Source organism: Scomber scombrus, chromosome 17 (genome assembly GCF_963691925.1).
Source record: "Scomber scombrus chromosome 17, fScoSco1.1, whole genome shotgun sequence".
NCBI lineage: Eukaryota > Metazoa > Chordata > Actinopteri > Scombriformes > Scombridae > Scomber > Scomber scombrus.
In genome coordinates, this window is record NC_084986.1 from 5253108 (window position 1) to 5273487 (window position 20380).

At 38.7% G+C, this 20380-nt stretch overlaps 2 protein-coding genes across 5 annotated transcripts in view; both read right to left on the reverse strand.

Annotated features, from left to right (window-relative positions):
- arid1b (AT-rich interactive domain 1B) overlaps positions 1 to 6097 on the reverse strand; it is a 51679-nt gene extending 45582 nt beyond the window's left edge. For 2 of the 4 annotated variants that reach the window (XM_062437031.1, XM_062437030.1), the window contains exon 1: positions 5378 to 6097. In XM_062437031.1, coding sequence (XP_062293015.1) covers positions 5378 to 6097 — 720 coding nt within the window. The remainder of the gene's footprint in view (positions 1 to 5377) is intronic. The other 2 variants (XM_062437034.1, XM_062437033.1) reach the window with 1 other exon arrangement.
- Positions 6098 to 13133: 7036 nt separating this feature from the next.
- The window catches only part of LOC133998031 (interferon-induced protein 44-like), a 34244-nt gene continuing 26997 nt past the window's right edge, over positions 13134 to 20380 (reverse strand). The window contains exons 5-8 of the mRNA XM_062437770.1: positions 14639 to 14785; positions 14291 to 14462; positions 13993 to 14093; positions 13134 to 13319 (exon numbers count right to left, since the gene is read on the reverse strand). Of these exons, the coding sequence (XP_062293754.1) occupies positions 13134 to 13319; positions 13993 to 14093; positions 14291 to 14462; positions 14639 to 14785 (606 nt within the window). The remainder of the gene's footprint in view (positions 13320 to 13992; positions 14094 to 14290; positions 14463 to 14638; positions 14786 to 20380) is intronic.

A 20380-nucleotide genomic window follows, 5' to 3' on the forward strand; every position in this document is an offset into this window, starting at 1 on the left:
GCTGATGGCAGCTAATGAAGGTTCACCTTCTCCCCTGACTCTTCTAGACCTGACTGCTGCATTTGACTCTGTGGATCATACTTTCCTCTTAGAGCGCCTCCACATCACCACTGGGCTGTCAGACTCTGCACTTAAGTGGTTTCAGTCCAGTATGTCTCACTGGGAGACTTCAGGTCTAGATCACTCCCTGTCATCTGTGGTTTTCTCTAAGAATCGGTTCTTGGCCCCATCCTGTTTACCCTCTACATGCTTCCCCCTTGAACATGTCATCAGCAGACATGGGATGTCTTTTCATTGCTATGCTGATGATACCCAGCTGTACATTAAAACTGCCCTAAGCCATTTGGCAGCCATGTCACACCTCAGCACCTGTCGGGAGATAAACATGTGGATGAGCCCACATTTCCTCCAATTAAACAGCGGCAAAGCTTAATCTCTCCTTATTGGCACTCCACACCAGGTTTAGTCCTCCTCCATACCAGCGTTAGTATCGTTGACGGACAATTTTTGTTATAATTTTCATCAAACAATATTTTTTCACAGATGAAAACAGGAAGATAACTAAATAAAAATTCATTTATGATGACAAAAACTATGGACACTTTCATCAACGAATAAAAAGGAAGAAGACGATGAAAATGTTAACAAGATCTTTTTTGTTAACATTTTCAACAAGATCTTTTTTTGAACTGTGCAGAGCAAAAATTATCGATAAAAACACCACAAACTTGAAGCGACATTTGCAAACAAATCATCCTGAAATACATGCAAAGCTAAGTACACCAACTTGTTTTTACAGTATTTTATCAGCTAACTTGAGCTGGTGTGTTCTTGCTAAACTTGCAATACAATACAAAGCTAAATGAAACCACCGCTGTCCTGTACTGGTAAAAGAAGTGAATGATCTAGAGATGCTAATCTTAGATTGTAAATTAAACGATTGATTAACACGCAAAAAAAATAAGTAACCAACTGAAGAACACCTATCAGAAGAAATGTTCACAGTGAGCTTTCAGTACCACACAGACATGCAAAAAAAATATGATGGAGACAATTTAGTATATCTAATTATTCAGGTAGAGTAAGCCTAATGCTCAATGGTGTTATTTGTTATTGTCGGAGATGGGCTGCTCAGAAAAAGCAAGGCCATATTCTTGTTTCTTTTATATGACATTTGGTTTTAAGATAAATAAAGACATATTTCAACAGTTAAAATGGGTCTGTATTGCACCTTAATATCCTTCCATAATAACAACAGGTCAACAGATGTAATGATGTCAGTTTGTGGAGCAAAGGGTGTATAATACATACAATTAATAGGAAATTCTAGTCAACGCACTTTAGTCAACTAAAATCTTGCATTTGGTCAACTAAAAGTAGATTAGAAAAACTCAGACGACTAAAATGTGACTAAAGTTAAATGGCATTTTAGTCAAAAGTCAGAAGACTCTGGAGAGAGCCAGGACATCCCCCTTTCCTCCTGAATCATTAATCTGAGTGCAAAGTTTGACCCTCAGCTGACTTTTGATGACCATATCAGACATCTATGCAAAACCGTTCTTCCATCTCAAAAAAATCTCTAAACTGTGTTCCTCTCCAACACTGTCAGATACAGAGAAACTTGTCCATGCCTTTATCTCTTCAAGATTGGACTACTGCAGTGCGCCCTTCACAGCGATCCCTGTCAGGAGCATCCAAAAGCTCCAGTACATCCAAAACATTGCTGCCAGGATCCCAATGAGAGCGAAAAAACATTAATATACAAACCCAATTCTGTTTTCAGACTGACTCTAAACTCCTGCTACTCACATAAAAATCCATCAGCAGACATGTGCCTCCCTATCAACAGGAACTGATCATACCACAAACCTCCACAAGCACCATCAAATCTGCCAGCAGCTCGCTCCTCCTGGACCAGAAGTACTAAGCTACGCACCGTGGGGGATCGAGCCTTCTGCTCTGCTGCACCATGTTTGTGGAACAGCCTTCATAACCATCTGAAAGCAGCACAGACCCCGGACTCTATAAAAAAAAGGCCTAAAAAAAAAACGTTCTATTCATGAGGCTTTTTCATCTTAACCCTTATTACTATTTTCTTTAAGTTGTGTGTTCTCTGTTATTAAAAATTGTAGTACAAATGAAATGTATTACTGTTTAAAAAATACCTTGCAGATTAATCAAGAGTGAAAATAATCGTTTGGGGTTTACCTCCCAATAACACAGATGAACGCACTGTGATTGGTGTATTGTAATGTCAATCAATACATGAGCGGAACGAACTGGAACCCCAATCGACCCTGAATCTTACCCGGTGCTGTAAACAAGTGTTTGAAAAAAGCATCTTGTATTCTTGTCTATTACAGTAACTCAGCCTGATAGTTTAACAGATATTAAAAAGATACTTAAAAGGACAGGTTCTCAATGTTTTATAGTCTTTCTTCAAACAAGAATTAGGTGTCTATATCTGAGATAGGTTTTCATTGCTGTAATCATTCCTGTCGTTAATACTGACCATTTAAAGATCGCCCAGGTGATCATCGACAGTGGTGTGCGAGTAAGCAATAGCGTGGTAAACTAGCTCCATCATCCAAGCTGGGCTAAAGGTTAAGTCTAGTCAACCAGCTCTCCCATCAATCTTCATCACCAATAAGTGTTGTCTTTTCCTGCTTTTAAAGGCTACATTACAGTAAAATTTTAAGTTTAGAGTTTAACAGACTGTTCTATTATCCGACTTTAATAAATAGATAATAATACGCTTTTAACAATACTCAAAGACGCCTTTATCTACTTAGTTATTATATCCACATCACTGATGATTATTTATCAAAAATCTAATTGCAGTGATAGTCATCCCTATAATATTGTCAAAATATCGATATCAAGGTTTAGTTTTTATCCAGCCACATTTTTACAATACACTTTTATCCACATGAAGGACTTTAGTCATCAGACGTCTGACTTATTTAAGAAAAAAGCTGAGTAAAAGCTGATGGTAGCTTGGTTCGCAGCCCCTCCTGACATCCTATATCTGCTAAACAGCATCAAAGAACATGAACATTTTCACATGAAACTGCTTTATTCAGTGTTTTTAACCAGTTTTAATCACCTGGTCTGTTTATTTCAGAGAGGACGGGAGACCTCTGTGGATAATTCAAACCTCCTGAACCATAAAACACAAGCTGAGGCAAGGACGGCAATGGTGGTTGTTTATAACGATGAAGACAACAACTCCCATGATCCAACACTACTTCACAATACCATCAAACTCTGTATTTTATTATATTCATTGAAAGATTAAATACAATTTAGCATAGAGGAAGGAGGACTGTGGATTTTGCCCTCCATCAATTTTATTATAAGTGCATAATAAAGGTATCTCCTAATGGTCAGTATGAACAGGAGGATTATAATAGCAAAGATAAAGCTGCTTCTAACTATAGTTTTTAAAGACTGTAACTTAATGGACAGTTATGGTGATCCGTCTTTTGACCTGTGACGGGAGCTTTGCACCGGGGCTGAGGCCTCCAGCAGGGCCCTGGGCTGCAGCAGCTGGAGCACACGGGATTATTGAGCTCCAGTGTTGTGCCGGCGGTAATGGGCACATGGCTAATCTGCATGTGTGAAGGTCAGGACTCCTGTGTGTGTGTGTGTGTGTGTGTGTGTGTGTGTGTGTGTGTGTGTGTGTGTGTGTGTGTGTGTGTGTGTGTGTGTGTGTGTGTGGAGATGGGGACATAATGGGCTCCCTGCCAACTAAAAAAAAAGTTGAGGGCCAGATCACACACACAAGCTAAAAAGAGGAGAACACACCACAGATATCTCTAATTATTTCTCTATGGTGCTGAATTTGCATCATAAAGAGAGAGAAAAAGCACATGTGGCAGATATAAAAGTAACCGTTTCAAACTCTCATTTGTCCCCTGATTCATAACACTCCTAAACAAACTGCCTCAGTCCTAGCATCCCCTGTGTAGCAGATTTTTTATTTTCCCATCCTCATCTTTCTGATCTTTTATCTTTTTACCTTGTTTTTTTGACCCATTTTAACTAATACGTATTACCCCCTGCTCTTAGATTGTCATATACTTTTATCCATTTTATTGTTTTTACACTCTGTTCCTTTCTTGTGCCGTACGTCACATGATCTTGTGCAATACGCTACACTTTGAAGCACTTTTTGTGATTTTGTGTTGTCGTGTATGTTTGGTTTTTCTGTGCTTATTATGAATTTGTTATATGTGCAGCTGCACCTAGCACTTTTAGCCCAAGACAAATTTCCTTCAGGACAATAAAGTTCATCTAATCTTATCTAATCTAAGTAGACATAATTAGCATATGAGAGGCGATTTAAGTGGATTTGTGTAAGAGTTGAATGGAGCTGTCAACATATTTCAACATATTTCTAACTTTTATTATTTATATTATTGTTGTTTGCATCTTTCGTTATGTGTGTGATGTGTTTGTTGTGTGTATGTGTTACTGTTGTGTGTGTAAGGAGAGCAGCAAAGTAAAAATGTAATTGCATTGTCTGAACCTCCGTGTTTTTACCATGCATATGACAATACATTTCTTTATCTTATCTTATTTTTAATAATATGACAGCTATATTGTAAATCACAGTGTATTTTTTAAGGTGCTTACAGTAAAAAAAAAAGTTGAGGCCAGATCACACACACACACACACACACACACACACACACACACAAGCTAAAAGAGGAGAACACACCACCACCGATATAACTCTAATTATTTCACTATGGTGCTGAATTAGCATCATAAAGAGAGAGAGAGAAGAAAATGCACATGTGGAAACAAGTAGAGAACTCAAATTCACTTTAAAAAAAAAAGACATAATTTGCATATGAGAGGAGATTAAGTGAATTGGTGTCAGAGTTGAATGGAGCTGTCAATACATGTCTGCTAATTTTCTAACTTTATTTTAATAATATGACAGCTTAAATGTAAATCACAGTGTATTTTATTTTATCTTAAAGTAGTATGTAGTCTTCATATACACACACATACCATTACAGTCTAACTCGAGGCCTGTGCAGCTCCGGTTCCACAACATGCTTTTTAAAAAATGCTAACGTTAGCTTAGCTTAGCTTTAGCTTAGCATAGCACGGAGTCACCTTGGACACACAAGAATCGAAACATTTGACTTTTTACTACTTTACTGTTATCTTATATTGCTGTTATATATTACACATAAGGCACCCTGTTAATTAAAGTTTTATCTTTTGTTTTTGCTTAATTGTAAATATACGTGTGTGTTTAAATGATGCTAGCTCGTAATGTTAGCATTATTTCTCGTCATTCTGGTTCATTTATAACCAATAAAAAAGGGATAAAAACATAGTTTAATAATGTGTTATTTACCTGAGATCTGCCGCCGCCCTGCCCGTTGTTTCCCGGGTTCATAGCAGGGTGGTTTCGGTGTTGTCCTCCCCAACCGTGAGCCGCTACAGACGAGCCACCGATGCTCTGCTGCTGTTGCTGCTGCTGTTGCTGCGGAGTATTATTATTATTATTACTATATTCAGGATATCCACCTCCATAACCACGCATCATCGGACTCGGAGACGTTAATAGTTGATTTAAAGTCGGTGTAGCTCCTGATGGGTGCTGCTGAAATCGCTGAAATCCTCCGCCTCCATCACCTCCACCTCCAGCTCCGACCGGGGTGTTAGCAGCAGTCATGCCGGCTTTGGCGCTACTAGAGGCGGCCAGGCCGAGCAGGTTACTCCCCTGCCGTGCGGGGCTCATCATTCCTCCATAGCCGCTGCCACCGCTGCTGCTGCCGCCGTAGCCAGGGCGATAGTTTGGGTAGTTGTTGTTGTACGGGCTGCTGCTGTTGTTGTTGTTGTTGTTATAGCCTTCGTGTGAGTTTTGAACCTGATCCATGGTGCTGTGTGCCGAGTGCGCCGCCGGTTTTACCCCAGTCCCTGCGCTTTGTTGTCCGCCATGTTGATCAAAGCAAGGCCCTCCTCTTCTTCCATTCCCATAATAATGATTAAACTCGGAGCTGGTCCCACATGGAGGAGGGTTGCTGCTGCTGTTGGTGGTGGTGTTGGTGACTGATCCCAGGCTGGCATCCATCTGCTCCTCCTCTTCTTCTTCCTCTTCCTCCTCTTTACTTTTATTCAGCTAGTGTTTGTGAGGGCTGTTCCCCACCTGGAGGATGTTTTCTTCCCCTCCATGATGTTATCTCTCTCCCCTTGGCCCTGCTACAGCTTGTTGTTGATTATTGTGTAGTTGTTATTGTTGTTGTTGTTGTGGTGGTGATGGTGCTGCTGGATGAACTGGCCGAACAGCAGAGGTGTGTGGAGGGATGATTATGATGGTGATGATGATGGAAGGGGAGGAGGAGGAGGAGCACCTCCACTGCTGCTGCTGCTGCCGAGGTTTTTCACTTTATGCCTGCTGAGCATCCCTGTCTCCATGACGGTCACTTTAGAGATCGGCTCTGGGGTTCATCCCAGTTTCCTCTCCTTGTCTCACACTCTCCAGTGGCGGTGTTTGTGCTTGGATCCCCTTCCAGGATCTACATTATTCATGCTGATGGTGCAGCTCCAGCAGAAGCGCCAGTGCTCCCAGTCTGGGGAAACATCAACGACTCCCTCTCACCATCTGACACTACGGCTGATGGCACTTATGCGGCCGTGGTCAGGTGGACACGGCTCGGGCAGCTGCTCCCGGTCGCCCCGGTGGACTGAGAGCACTCACTGCAGAGCTCAGAGAAGTGGAGAAAAATGTGACATAAAAGTCCAACTTAATACTGAACAGAATGCTTTTACGTCAAATCAGTTTAATTTCTTTGATTCCTTAGTTTACTATCTTATCAATGAGGTGACTGGCAGAGGACCCACAGACACAGGCCCCATGATCTCCCAAATAATCTCCATAAATGTGCAATATATGGACAAGATACACATACATACTAAGGCTGTAATAAGAGAATATTTTCATTAAAATTACAGAAAACATTCAACCAACAATTTAAAACCCAAATATATTACATTTACTCTCATAGATGGCGAAGAAAACCACTAAAAATTCACATTTGATAACCCATACATAGAACACTTACCCTCCATATGTTCCAATATGTATCCACATATGTTATTACATATATGTTGACATTCATATTACACAGTACTCATTAAGAGGATGTTCATAAATCATAAAAAAGTGGAACATGTACATACCCATACTTACATAGAGCACATATTCTACATAAAAACGTCATTTTGTGAAACAGGTGACCCTTAAGATTTATTTTGGGACCCTATGGGAGACCTCGGCCCACAGGTTGGGAACCACTGTGTTAAAATGTTTTTAAAAGTCTACAAGCAACATGCATGGCAAACAAAGAAACATCAAAGCATTCACATCAAAGAGTCATTTTAAGGCCACAAACATTTAAATGGATTTGTTAGATTGTCAGATTTAGATGTGCTGTTCGTGTCTAAAGGGGAAAAAAATCAATACATAATCAATGTTCTGCTGTTTGAAGATCCCGTTTCCAAAAAGTTGGAAAAAGGAAACCGCCTGGAGAGAGTGAGAGGGCTCAGGAAACAGATTTTATGTATTTTATTCTGGTGAGAAACATGTTTTTTTCTGTAAAAATGAAATAAAGAACATTAACTCTTACATCATAATATACCTAATGATGCTCATATTGACCCATATCGTGCTCTGCCTCCTGTTCTCTTCCTTTTACGGAGTCACTGACTCTTTCCATCCTCCTAAAATTTCACCGCCTGATAAATGGACGGATAAATGGGACGTTTTACTGTTTCAACCTCATAAAACTCCATTAGGAGTATTAGAAGTCAGACCTATGCACACGATTCTCCAGACTGCACTGAAAGGTCACTGCACACTTACTATTGGGTAACATGAGACACTGTGAGTCTCTTTAGGATCATATCAAATGATGATATTATCTAAGAGTGTAAAGGCCTTAGTGCTTCAAACAAAGTGCTTCTTGGCATCTAACAGTGTATTTGGAAGTCAGGCTCAAAGCAAAGTAGTTCATACAAAGTGTTGTTTGACCACGTCTGGAGACGAAAGTGTTGTCACAGAGACGGGCGAGACTTTAATCGTACACAATGGTGAAAAAAGCAAGATGACAATCACAGTTGGCTACATGAAAAGAGACAGACGTTGCTGTGTAAAGAATGAACAAAGACAGGTTGAGAGTCACTGCTAAAGCGGCCGTGATTGTGTGATTGTCATTGCAGCCTTAATAACACCTGAAACCTCCTTTTTAATGATGGTATCAGGGACGAAGGTCTCTTTGTGAAATTTTTTGTAACTAAGAATCAGCGGATGAGTTGGTAAATGTGGTGTGTTTTTCCTGTTGGTTTGGTTAATAAATCACATAGTTATAAATCAGATTTGTCTTGGGTGAAAGTGAAAACATAGACACAGGAAGAAGGTCCTGAAGAGGCTCGTCGGGGCAAAAACAACATTCTACATTTCACTAGTCCAGGTCGGACCTCAGTTAGTTCTCTGATTAGCTGCTAACTGTTAAATGCATGCAAATAACACCTGCCTACATAACCTATTTAGCTCAAACTCACCAAGTACGCCTAGTAGTTGGGTCGGATCCGGACTGAAGAATGACTGTGGACAATGTGAACAATACATGAAAACACCTTAGCAACAAGGCTACAGAATGGACAAGCATTTAACGATGGTTATCTATTTAGGTGTCTGAGTGAGTCAAGCTGGTGAGCCAGTATGGACAATACCAGGACCCTGAAATATATGTTATTAATGACATGTGGTATGACGTGTTTATCAATGCTTACATTTGAAGAACGTTCCAGAGGATTGGTGCAATGGAGTCACAATATTTCCTGGAGCTTCTCTCTTTTTTCTCTCCACTGGTCTGTTTAACTTTGACTTTAACCCTTGGGGTTTTGCTCATCACTGGACACAGTTTAATTAAAAGGGGAACATAAAACTCTCTGAGCTAACAAGGTTGCTCAACATCAGCAAATCTCATTAGCTTATCACACATGTCGCTAACTGGACAATAACTTTATGGATCATCAACTGACCTCAAACCTTTCTCTGTAGCAGTTTTGGCTCTGATAAAGCTGGACATAGTGAGGTTTGAAGACAGCCGTTGGGTTTTCAGTGAAGCTGGTTTGAATCAAGCGGGGAGTTCCGGTCCTCTGAAATGATGCCAACGCGGAAGTAATTTAAAACTGCATTCTATCAAAAGGCCACCAGGGGGCGACCGTTTTGGTGTCAAAAGGACTTCCGTCTCTATACAAGTCAATGGAGAATTCACCAACTTCTCACTTGATTTCTAACCTCAGTAAACGTTTTCAAAATGTGTTTATGGTCTCAATCGCTAGTTTAAAGCCCTCTTCAATGCAGTATGATGTTCATTTGTGAAATTTTGGCCTCCCTGATTTTATATTTGACGATAAAGCAGGGTATGCATTAGGGCGTGGCTATGTTGTGATTGACAGGTTTATTGGTTCACAGGTTCAGGAGGGCGCCTCTTGCTCCTCCTGATGCCCATATAAGTAGAATCCGTGTTTTTTTTAACCCGGCATGCACCGGAAATTTTCAATATGGCGCTGCCCAGATCCGGTCCATTTTATATACAGTCTATGGTTTGAATCCCAGTCATTGCACCACTGTTTGGTGCCATCTTTTAAATTTGGAGCCAGGATCCTCTAAATAACTTTTCAAGGTGTAGAAACACACACCACTAACTTTGACCCAAGCTAACACTAGATTACTAGGAAAACCTCTGTGCAGAATGATGCATGTAGACATTGTTTTTACTTTCGTCTGCTGGAAGTGGAAAGTTTCTCACAGTTCATTGAAAATACGTTTGTAGATGACGGGCCTACGAGCATGATTTGTGACATCACAACTAGTTTTGAAGCCAGTCCTGGTCCAACGTTCAGTCTACACAAGTGTGATGTCGAAAACCTGAAGCCTCGAGTGCACAAACAAACACTGAGAATGGACTTGACAGTGAAGTAGGAAAACATCTTGAATCCAACAGTTAAACTTCTGAAATGAAAAATGTGTCAATGAGCACCCACACAGCCGACATCGAAGCTACTATAAGTCTTCAAATCTTATTAACGGAGCCATCATTTCCATAATGGCCACCAGCACAATTATGAGAGATTAGATTAGATGTAGAGATTGAGACGATATATTCAATCATTAAAATGAAAATGATTGACACTTTAATGGACCTCAGCTGATGGTGACACATTACTAAGGTAGCTTCCTCTATTTTGGACTGAGACGGTTCACTATTGGTCAACATTCACCAGAATTTAACATGACATTAAAAATATGCCATCATCACATGCATTGAATCAGCCTTTTAGATTATTATGTATTTGTTCTTTGAATGTATTCAGGTCATAAAGAGTAATGATGTATGTGTATAGTAACTCACTTTTACAAGATGGCTTACACTTAATAATAGGATCCTTTTATCTCATCCCTTTTATATTTCTTTTAATAATATTATTTTATAGTATAGTGGTTTTATTTAGTGTCATTATTTTACTAGTTTTATGTGCACTTAAATATATTTTGCACTTCTGTCTGTTTTATATTTTTTTACTGGTATTTTCTCTACTAAATTTCTTTTAGAGTCATCTTATAATATGTGTGGTTATTTCTTTAACTTAAATTTTACCTACTGTATATGATCTCATTTTTGGATTATACTTATTTATATATGAAGTTATTTAGTTTATTTTGGACTTGCACTTCCATATGTTTTATGTATTGGAGGGCTTACATGGGTCTTTTATTCTGTAAATTGTTTAAATCTGCAAAGCACTTTATGCTAATACTTGAAAAGTGTCATAGGGAAAAAAACATATTGTTATTATTATATTTGGTGTCATGGCTTAGATCAAACTCACTGCAGTCAAAGCACGTAAACACCAAATACATTTAGGCAGAGTTTCAGGAGTAAAAAAAAAAAAGAAGCGTTTGCCTCGACATGAGAGAGAGAGAGAGAGAGAGAGAGAGAGAGCATGCTGAGCTGTCTGCAGGGACCTCCCACAGCAGCGCTGGAAACAACCCAGTCAAGTCAAGCAGGGAAACTGGGTCAGAAAGCAGCAGCAGCTCTCAGAAACATACTCATGAAAACACAGTGTTCTGCTGCTGAAAACACCACATGCCGAACGAATCAGGGTCAGACTGATATATGGGGCCAATACCTGCAGCAGCGGTGCATTTATTCAGTTTATCGTCTAGTGTTTCCTGTTTAATAGGTTTAAAGTTTTTACCTCCACTGAAAAGGTAAGATAGTTATCAGCAGTCAAAGTATGTATACCAAAATGTAAAAATACTCAATACTTCAAAATATTATATGAAATATTAGTATAATTATTGTTGGATAGATAGATAGATAGATAGATAGATAGATAGATAGATAGATAGATAGATAGATAGATAGATAGATAGATAGATAGATAGATAGATAGATAGATAGATAGATAGATAGATAGATAGATAGATAGATAGATAGATAGATAGATAGATAGATATGAAGTACAGACTAGAGATATAACCATAAATATAATATACTAAACTATTAAATAAGGCTGCAACCAACCAAATTACTTTCTTGAGGTCTTGAATAGAGAAAAAAGCTTTTGTTTTTGTGATTTCAAGTTTTTAAAAACCCTAATACCCAAAGTGACATCTTCAAATAAATTCCTGTTTCACCAACAGTCCCAAACCCAAAGATATTCAGTTTAATATCATATATGACACATAAAAGCTTCAATTTCTCACATCTGAGAACCGCTATATTTTAATATTGTAGTGTTGGGTGGTTTAATTCACCTTAGAAACGTGTAGTGTATTTAATTTGATCATTATAGACTTTTTCAAAATATGTCAGATATGAAATGTAATGGAGCTAAATATGGTGGAATAAAGGTAGAAAGTAACATAGAAATTAAAATGAATTACAAGTACGATAATATGATAAAATTATGTCTAGTTCAGGACAAAACAAAACATGACTGAACAGGAGTAAAGCTTTTTAAAACTGAAGAAATCTGTCTTCATATCTTGTAAAGCACATTTATAATAATAGGAGGAAGATTGAACGAACAGAAAATAGCAGCATGCTGCCCTCTGCTGGAGCTTTGTGATGATGCATCCTGATGAGGTTTTTATGAAAGAACACTGAAGTCAAAATAACTGCTAGTTGGTCTGAGCTGATGTACTTTATAATTGACAATATGTTATAATATTGTCATATTTTGTAAGATGTGTTGCAAAAAAATTACCTCTGTTCACATGTCTCTAATTGAGTTGAAAGTACTGCAGGTTATACACTTTTATGTCCTGCACTTTGGCTGAACCAAAGTTACTATGTATGTCTCTTCCTCACATCTTGATTTACTTTATTTTCTTTTATGCCCCTATTGTTTTTTATGTTTTAGTGCATTATTAAAACACTTAGAACTGCGTAGCCGTAGATGATTCTTGAGGTCTATTGTCCATCCAGACCTAGTGTCCACTAAACTGAAGCACTGCACCCCAGCTAGTCTTGGTGTCACATCATCTAAAGTAGGGAGCAGATACTGCAGTCCTTTAGAAGGCTCCAAAAGGTTTTCCTAATATAATATGAAATGAATGTTTGTTCATGGTAATTAATGAAAACTGGAAAAATCATCCTAGACCTCAACAGTTTGACCTTCAGATGTCACTTAAAAACTACATTTTAATAGTAAAAATCACCACATTTGCACTAAAGGTTCAAAAAGCAGATTTATTATCCATGCACATTGTTGAAACACAACACTCCATCATATGGAAATATTATTCATGTTAAGCATTTTAGACACATTTTTTTCAATTTCAGTCAGACATATTGGGTATGTTTTTGAAACGTAGAAATGAATACAAAGTTCTGTGAGTTTTCACAATGTTCATGCAAAACATGACTTGTAAAGATGGAGACACTGATCAGTCTTAATATATTATTATTAGACTATAATGTATTACATAAACTGCATAAGCTGAAAGTAGCAAAATAATGTAGAAGATTCTGTCTGAAATCTTGTTGGATAATAGTACAGTTGTCATGACATGCAGCCTTTTTTTGCTGTCTTCAAGCATAACCTTCAAACTGATTCATTTTGTGGTTCATGAAGTCTTCTCCGAAGTCGATGATGTGTCTCAGTGGGCTCAGGACCAGTGAGTCAACGTCATCATTCAAGTCGATTTCTTCAGAGTAGTTTTTCACGGGGAAGATGCAGTTCATTGGGATACCCACCTCTGCACTGAACTGCTCCATCTACATTTTAAAAAACAAAACATATATTGATCCATCATACATTTCAAAGAATATTGCTGGTGATTAATGATCTACTAACAAGTATATTGTGTGAATCCAAAGCCTGATATATCGTAAGGTTTTCAACACAAACTCTTAAAATAGTTAACTGAAGTTGAAGTACAAAGTCAAGAAGTTGTGCATTTCTGCACATTCTCAGTGGCATCAACCATACAAGGAACATCTTTACTGAGAGTGAAAATCTGCTTGTTGTTAAATGTAGTAGAACAAACTAGTGAAGCTGTGAACTGAACACATTCCTGCACATGGTTAGTGGTGTCTGCCTTACAAGGAACGACTCTCTGAGAAAAACTACAGTTGCCATTGTCTTCATTATGAAGGAACATGTGTACCGGTGTGGCTCATTGATGTGTTTTTAACAGTTTTTGGACAACAACTGAAGTCTATGGCACAGAGGAATAAAATACATCAGGCTTTGTATACACACACAATACTTGTTAGTAGATCAGTTCATTGTTCGTTTGGATCCAAACATGAGATTTGTTGACAATGAGAAAAATATCATAAATCACCAGAACGTTCCTTTAAAGTTATGGCAGAAACTGATGATGTTGACATGCCATTTTTGTTAGCTAACAGTACCAATTTTTACGTTTAATTGAATTTAATGTACCTTCTCCTTCAGGTAGGTGGACTTGTAGACGTTCTTTAAATCTTGTGAGATCTCAGGACAGGCCTTATCAATTCTGGTGATAATGGCCACTTGAGGAAAACCTGCCAAGACAACAGACAGACAAGCAATGAGTCCCAAAACTGTCAAATTTCTGTTCTCTGTGATGAAGGAAATTACAATCAAACATACAGGAGGTGAGTGTTTTAAATGTTTGGTACCACATTAAGATTTAAGATGATGTTTTTCAAGAATTATCTTATATGTAGAAGAGAACAACCACATTGATTTGTGTTCTCACCTAGTTCTCTGGCTACTTTCCTGATTTCCAGAACCTTCCTTATAACTTCATCTTCTATTTGACTTGATGTGTCGGCAGGAACGACACAAGCCAGGACATGAACTTTATCATTGGGATTTACTTCTGGGTTGTAGTATTGGTCACCATCTGATAACTTATGTTCAGGATTGAACTGAAAAACAAAGTTAAATCAACCTAAATGATGACAGCTGCAAGATGTATAATGAAATATAACAAATATATACAGTACCAGTCAAAAGTTTGGACACACATTTCCATTCACTTGAATGAGAAAATGTGGGGACTTTCGACTAGTACTGTAATGTCTCCAGTGTTTGCGGTAACTACCACGTAATTGTCCTTCACATGTCCCTTCAAAGCCAGTTTGATGTCGTCCACAAGGACACCTTTGCTTGGGTCCAGGCCCATGATGTCATTGAAGACAAAAGGGTAAAAAGTGCTTGGGTTTTCCTTTTCGATCTTGTAGGTTGTGTACTTTCAACAGCAAATGAAAAAAAAAAACAGTTATTGTGATCACTAGAGAGCAAGAATAGATACATCAATACCCAGCTACCATGTAGTAAATAATAATGAGGCTTAGCGAAAGTTCAGTCAGGAAGACTATTTTTTGTGCTTCACTCTCCGGTCTCTCCTGATTGAATAAGATTATTTGTGTTTTTCCAAGCACTGACTGTTAGTTGTTTCTACAGTAGCCCTGATTGGACAAACCAAATACTTGATAGGGCTTTTTTTTGTTTTTCACAAGTTTTGCGGCTAACATATAATTTCCTACACATGTGAAAGCGAGGGGGAGATGAGAGGTATTTATTTGGGTACAGTCTGCAGCTTCACAGCTAAATGCTACTAAATAAAGTGTGGAAGAGTAAGTCCACCCTTAACTAACAAAAAGTTCAAGATCCTATAATATTTTTGCTGACAAGTGGCCACCAGACAATCCACTGCTTGTGCTCAGTTGCAAGCTATTTACCACGGGGTCGAGGTGGGCAGATTGACATATGAAGTGTGTAATTTTTACACTTTGGTTTACAGATCTCCTACTGTAAATATTAAAGCTGGTCTCGCTTTCTTTTTAACAGAGCGGTAAATGCTGATTTAATTGCCTAAACTTGACCAGATCTGAGCCAGAGATGCAGAATCAGCGGAATAGCACCTCTTGTATAACTTCCTGTGTGTCTGCAGATGATGTGTCAAATGTTATGCTTTATAACAGTTCAGGGCATTCTGTTTATGAACAGAACATGTACAAATTGCACCAAATTTGACACAGACTTCCCCCTGTAATCAACACGTCAAATGTGGAGTCGATTGAATGAACGGCTTAAAATATCTACAAAGGACAAACTTACAGACACACAGACAGAGATTCCTTCTTTTGGTATAGTAGATAGATTAAATGACTAAAATACAACAAATATATCTTATTATTCTTATTAATTGTATTACTATCAGTGTTATAATAAGGAGCCAAGAGGCTCCGTCAAGTTTCATGAAGGTTTGCAAAGTTTTTATAAGACATTTTTAAGTACGTTTTCTTACTTTATCAAAACAATCAAACTTGCTTCATACCTCTTTGGTGAAAGAGTCATGAGAGGTGTTATCCACCAAGGCCAGTGCGGACATTCTGCCTTTTAAGACACTGTTAACAGAGTTGATGAAACTGGATTTTCCAGCTCCAGCTGGTCCATGAAGAAGAATCCTGAGCTGCCGACCTTCAATGTGAGGTTTGTAGTTCTTCACATACTGCAGATTGCTCTGTTTGTCTCTGCTCAGAAAAGGAGACATTATGTTAGATTAGAGTATCGACTAAAGTTCAATTTATAAAAGTTAATTTGTGCAGTTTGTGCAGTGAAGGTTCAGACACACTCACTTCCAGTTTATTTGTCTCCATGGTGTGTCTAGAACTGATAAATACAGGACACATGTTCACATAAGACAAAAGATTATGAAGAAATACATTCATCATGCAGCAATGAGCTAATTTCTTTAAAGTGCAAAACTTTCAATAACAGTCTTACGTGGAGGCTGCTCTGGTTTAGACTTTTTTCCTCCCATAGCTGGAGAGTAAAAACAGTCAACACACACACACACACACACACACACACACACACACACACACACACACACACACACACACACACACACACACACACACACACACACACACACACACACACACACACACACACACACACACACACACACACACACACTAAATTATTAGTGATTATTTATTATTATTAATAATTAAACTCATCTTTGAAGAAAGTATTTAGATTTTGCTGTTTGCTATTTGGTAGAAAAAGTAAAATAATATAAAATGACATTCAATAATTAGGGCTGTCAAACAATTAATTTTTAAAATTGTGATTAATCACATTTTTTATTGCATGTTTAAAATTGTATTATTATGCATTTCACAACACTTCTTGAGTCCATATTAACAATGTAAAACAATTCTTACCAGTGTATCTTGATTGGGAATCAAATGAATACAAATAAAGTTACTTTATGATCTTGACTTTTACATTTATTTCAAATTAAAAAAAGAAGTGCAATGAGCCTGAGGTGACACAATGTCTACTTCAGAAATAAAGAAAGGAAATGCTACAACAACAGTGTGGTCTTGAGGTAGGAGACAACTTCAAAATGCTTATTCTGTGAAATTCTTTTTTTTTGAAGGATTACACTATTCCACATTAGAAATATGATGAAATGCACAAAATGTAAAGCACATTATAATAAAGTGCACAACAAACCATTCATTTAATTTGAGTTCAGTTGAAAACTGAGGAACTTGCCACACTGAGAAATATGTATATATGTATATATTATATAAGTGCACACCATTATGCAGAAACATGTGCCCAACAGGAAAGTCATAACAATCAGTGCAGACAGTGCAGGAATATGACAGCCGCAGCTCGGCCTTTATTTATTGTGCAAAATGTGCTCAGTTTTTTTGTTTTTAACTGTCATAGTGTCAGACTGAACAAAACACGTGAAAAGGACTTATCAGAAAAATCATTGACTAAAGGAAATTAAAAAACAGACTTTAAATGAATGAAACTAAAGTAAATTACTTTAAACATATTTGAAATATCAAAATTGTAAAGCTTTGTAAAAACACAATTTTGTCATGTTCTTCTTACAATAATCATATTTAGTTTTGTCTCTTTATTCAACAATAAGCACAATACAGATATTTAAAATGATCATAAAACAGTTTAACACAGGATACAATAATTTATAAATCACACATTTGAGGATAAGTGTGAATGAAAGTTCGTACCTGTGCTGTTGTTGTCTTACTGGAACAAAGTGAAAGACTGAATGTGAGCTTCTGACTAAGCACAGTAATTTATATAGTCTCTTGAAATGTCATTTCAGTGATTAACATATTAAATTATCCTTCCAGTCCCTCGCATGACAAAGGACACGTTCATTTAATTTTCTTTAGACCATGAACTGCACATTCATTTTCGTTTTCATCAGGAAGTTTTGTCTTTTTCTGACCTTTTTCTGTTGCTGATCTAAGCATGCTCACATCCTCACAAAACTGGACACTTCTGTTCTCTATAACTTTAGGCCAATTTCTAAAATGCTGTGTCTGTCTAAAGTTTTGGAAAGAGTAGTTTTTAATCAGTTGTAATCAATTTTTGATAACCATGTCTGGTTTTATACTCTTGAAACCACTAGATCCACTCCCCATTATTTAGGGGATCTAATCTCATCACAGGAGCACCATTTGTTAGAACTCATGGCCTCACTAAGAGCACACTAAAATTGTAGGGATTTAGTAATCACTAGAAATAATGAACTCACTGCTGAGCACCAAAATGTAAGAACTAGCTCCACTAAGGAGGGACTACTATAATGTAGGTGATAGCCTCGCTACAAGACATTGCGGTGCCTCTCTTTGTGTGTCTCCCCCTCTCATATTGTATCTCTCTCTCCTCTCTCTTTGTCAACCTGCAACTAGGCGCAACTAGAGCCCAGTTCTGCTTTAGGTTTCTTCTAGTTTCTCCTTGCCGCTGTATTCCCACGCTCACACATGACAGGAGACACGTTCACCTCATCCTCTTCAGACCACAAACATTGATTTTCATTTTCATCAGCAAGTTTTGTCATTTTCTGAATTGTTCAGCTGCAGATGTAAACATGCTCACAACCTCACAAACCGTGGGACACAATTTCAATGAAGCAGAAAGAGGCAACAACATTGATTTTACTTGTTATTACGAAAAGAAGTATAGTCTCTTATTGTTAACATGCTAGTTAGTTAGGTTAACAGGATGTGGCAGATTGAAGTATTTGCTTTGTTGCTTGCTAAAGCCATGCTCAGACTACAAAAGTTTTGGGCCGATTTATCCCTGATCCTAGTCTGGTCTGGAACCTTGGTTGGTACTGGGGTTTGGTCCACATTATCTCATAAAGTGAGGGGTTTACAGATCCAATCTTAAACCTCGCAGACTCTTTAGGGCTACCCCAATAATTTTAAACATGTTTAATATTTAGGAGGTAAAACTCAATTTCATTATGTCACCACTTTCTGACCCCCCCGAGAATCGTCACCTTATTATGATGGAGGAATTTGCGTGTCCCAGTGACCCTGGGAGCTGTGTTGTCGGGGGCCTTGTCTCCCAAGGCATATGGGTCCCAGGTGAGGGGCCAGACTAAGAACGATTCAGATGACCTTATATGATGCAACAACACAGCGCAGCAGGGACTTCGCCTGGAATAGGGAAACCGGGACATCCTCCTGGAGCCAAAGTATTTTAGCTAGTTTGCTTTTTTATGTTGTTGTCTGATGGGGGTGGGGGATGAAGTCAGAGGACAGACATAGGATCAACAATTCAATTAAAAAGGAAGGATGCATCATTGGTTTGCCTCCTGATTCACTACAGGTGGTCATGGAGATGAGAGCAGGCAGGAAATTCAGTAGCATCCCGCATTATAAGGACCACCCATTGTATGGTGTTTTTAGTGAACTCAAGAGCTCCTTTAGTGCCAGATTAGTGATGCCAAGGTGCTCTACAGAAAGTTTTAGAAGGTTTATCCCTGGCACAGTGAAGTTTTTTAATTAATATTGTTGTTGAATGTTGTGGATTGTTTGATTGATGTTGATGTGGTGCCTTACACTTATCTTGTACTGCCTGAGTCTGTATGTTTCCTTGCTGTATGTTGGCTGTCTTTGTGTGAAGGTGACATTCAATTTCCCCTCTAAGGGATAAATAAAGGACTTCTTATTTTAGCTATCTTATCTTAAGTACTAGTAACAGATTTGCCATAACAAACACCATGTTTGAGCATAAGGGTGTAAATAAGTGTACATGGTACCAGAACACCCTAGGCCAAAGGTCGATGATCGACTTTGTAGTTGTGTCATTTGACCTGTGGCCGTATGTTTTGGACACTCGGGTGAAGAGAGGAACGTAGCTGTCAACTGATCACCACCTGGTGGTGAGTTGGATCAGGTGGTCTGTGAGGTCTTCAATTCCCACCTCCGGAGGAACTTCTCATGCATTCACGGGGAGGTTGAGGTCATGGAGTCTGAGTGTTCAAGACCTCAGTTGTGGAGGCGGCGGCTCACAGCTGTGGCCGAAAGGTCTTCAGTGCCTGTCAGGGCGGCAACCGGAGAACTCATTGGTGGACACCGGTGGTAAAGAAGGCTGCCAAGCTGAAGAAGGAGGCCTTTAGGGCCTGGCTGGTCCAGGTGTCTCCAGAAGCAGCAGGTACCAGACGGCCAAGAAGGCAGCAGCTCGGGTGTTTGCTGAGCAAAAAACCCGGGTGTGGGAGGAGTTTGGTGAGACCATGTAGAAGGACTGCCTTGAAGAAGTCCTGGCAAACCATCAGGTGACTCAGGAGGGGGAAGCTGTTCTTGGCAAGGGTGGAGAACTGCTGACCTTGACTGAGGATATTGTCAGGCGGTGGAAGGAACACTTTTAGGAACTCCTAAACCCGGCCAACATGTTCTCTGTGAAGGAAGCAGAGTTGTATGATCCGGGGGGATCTTCACCCATATCCCTAGCCGAGATCATTGAGGTAGTTAAACAACTCCTCTGTGGCAAG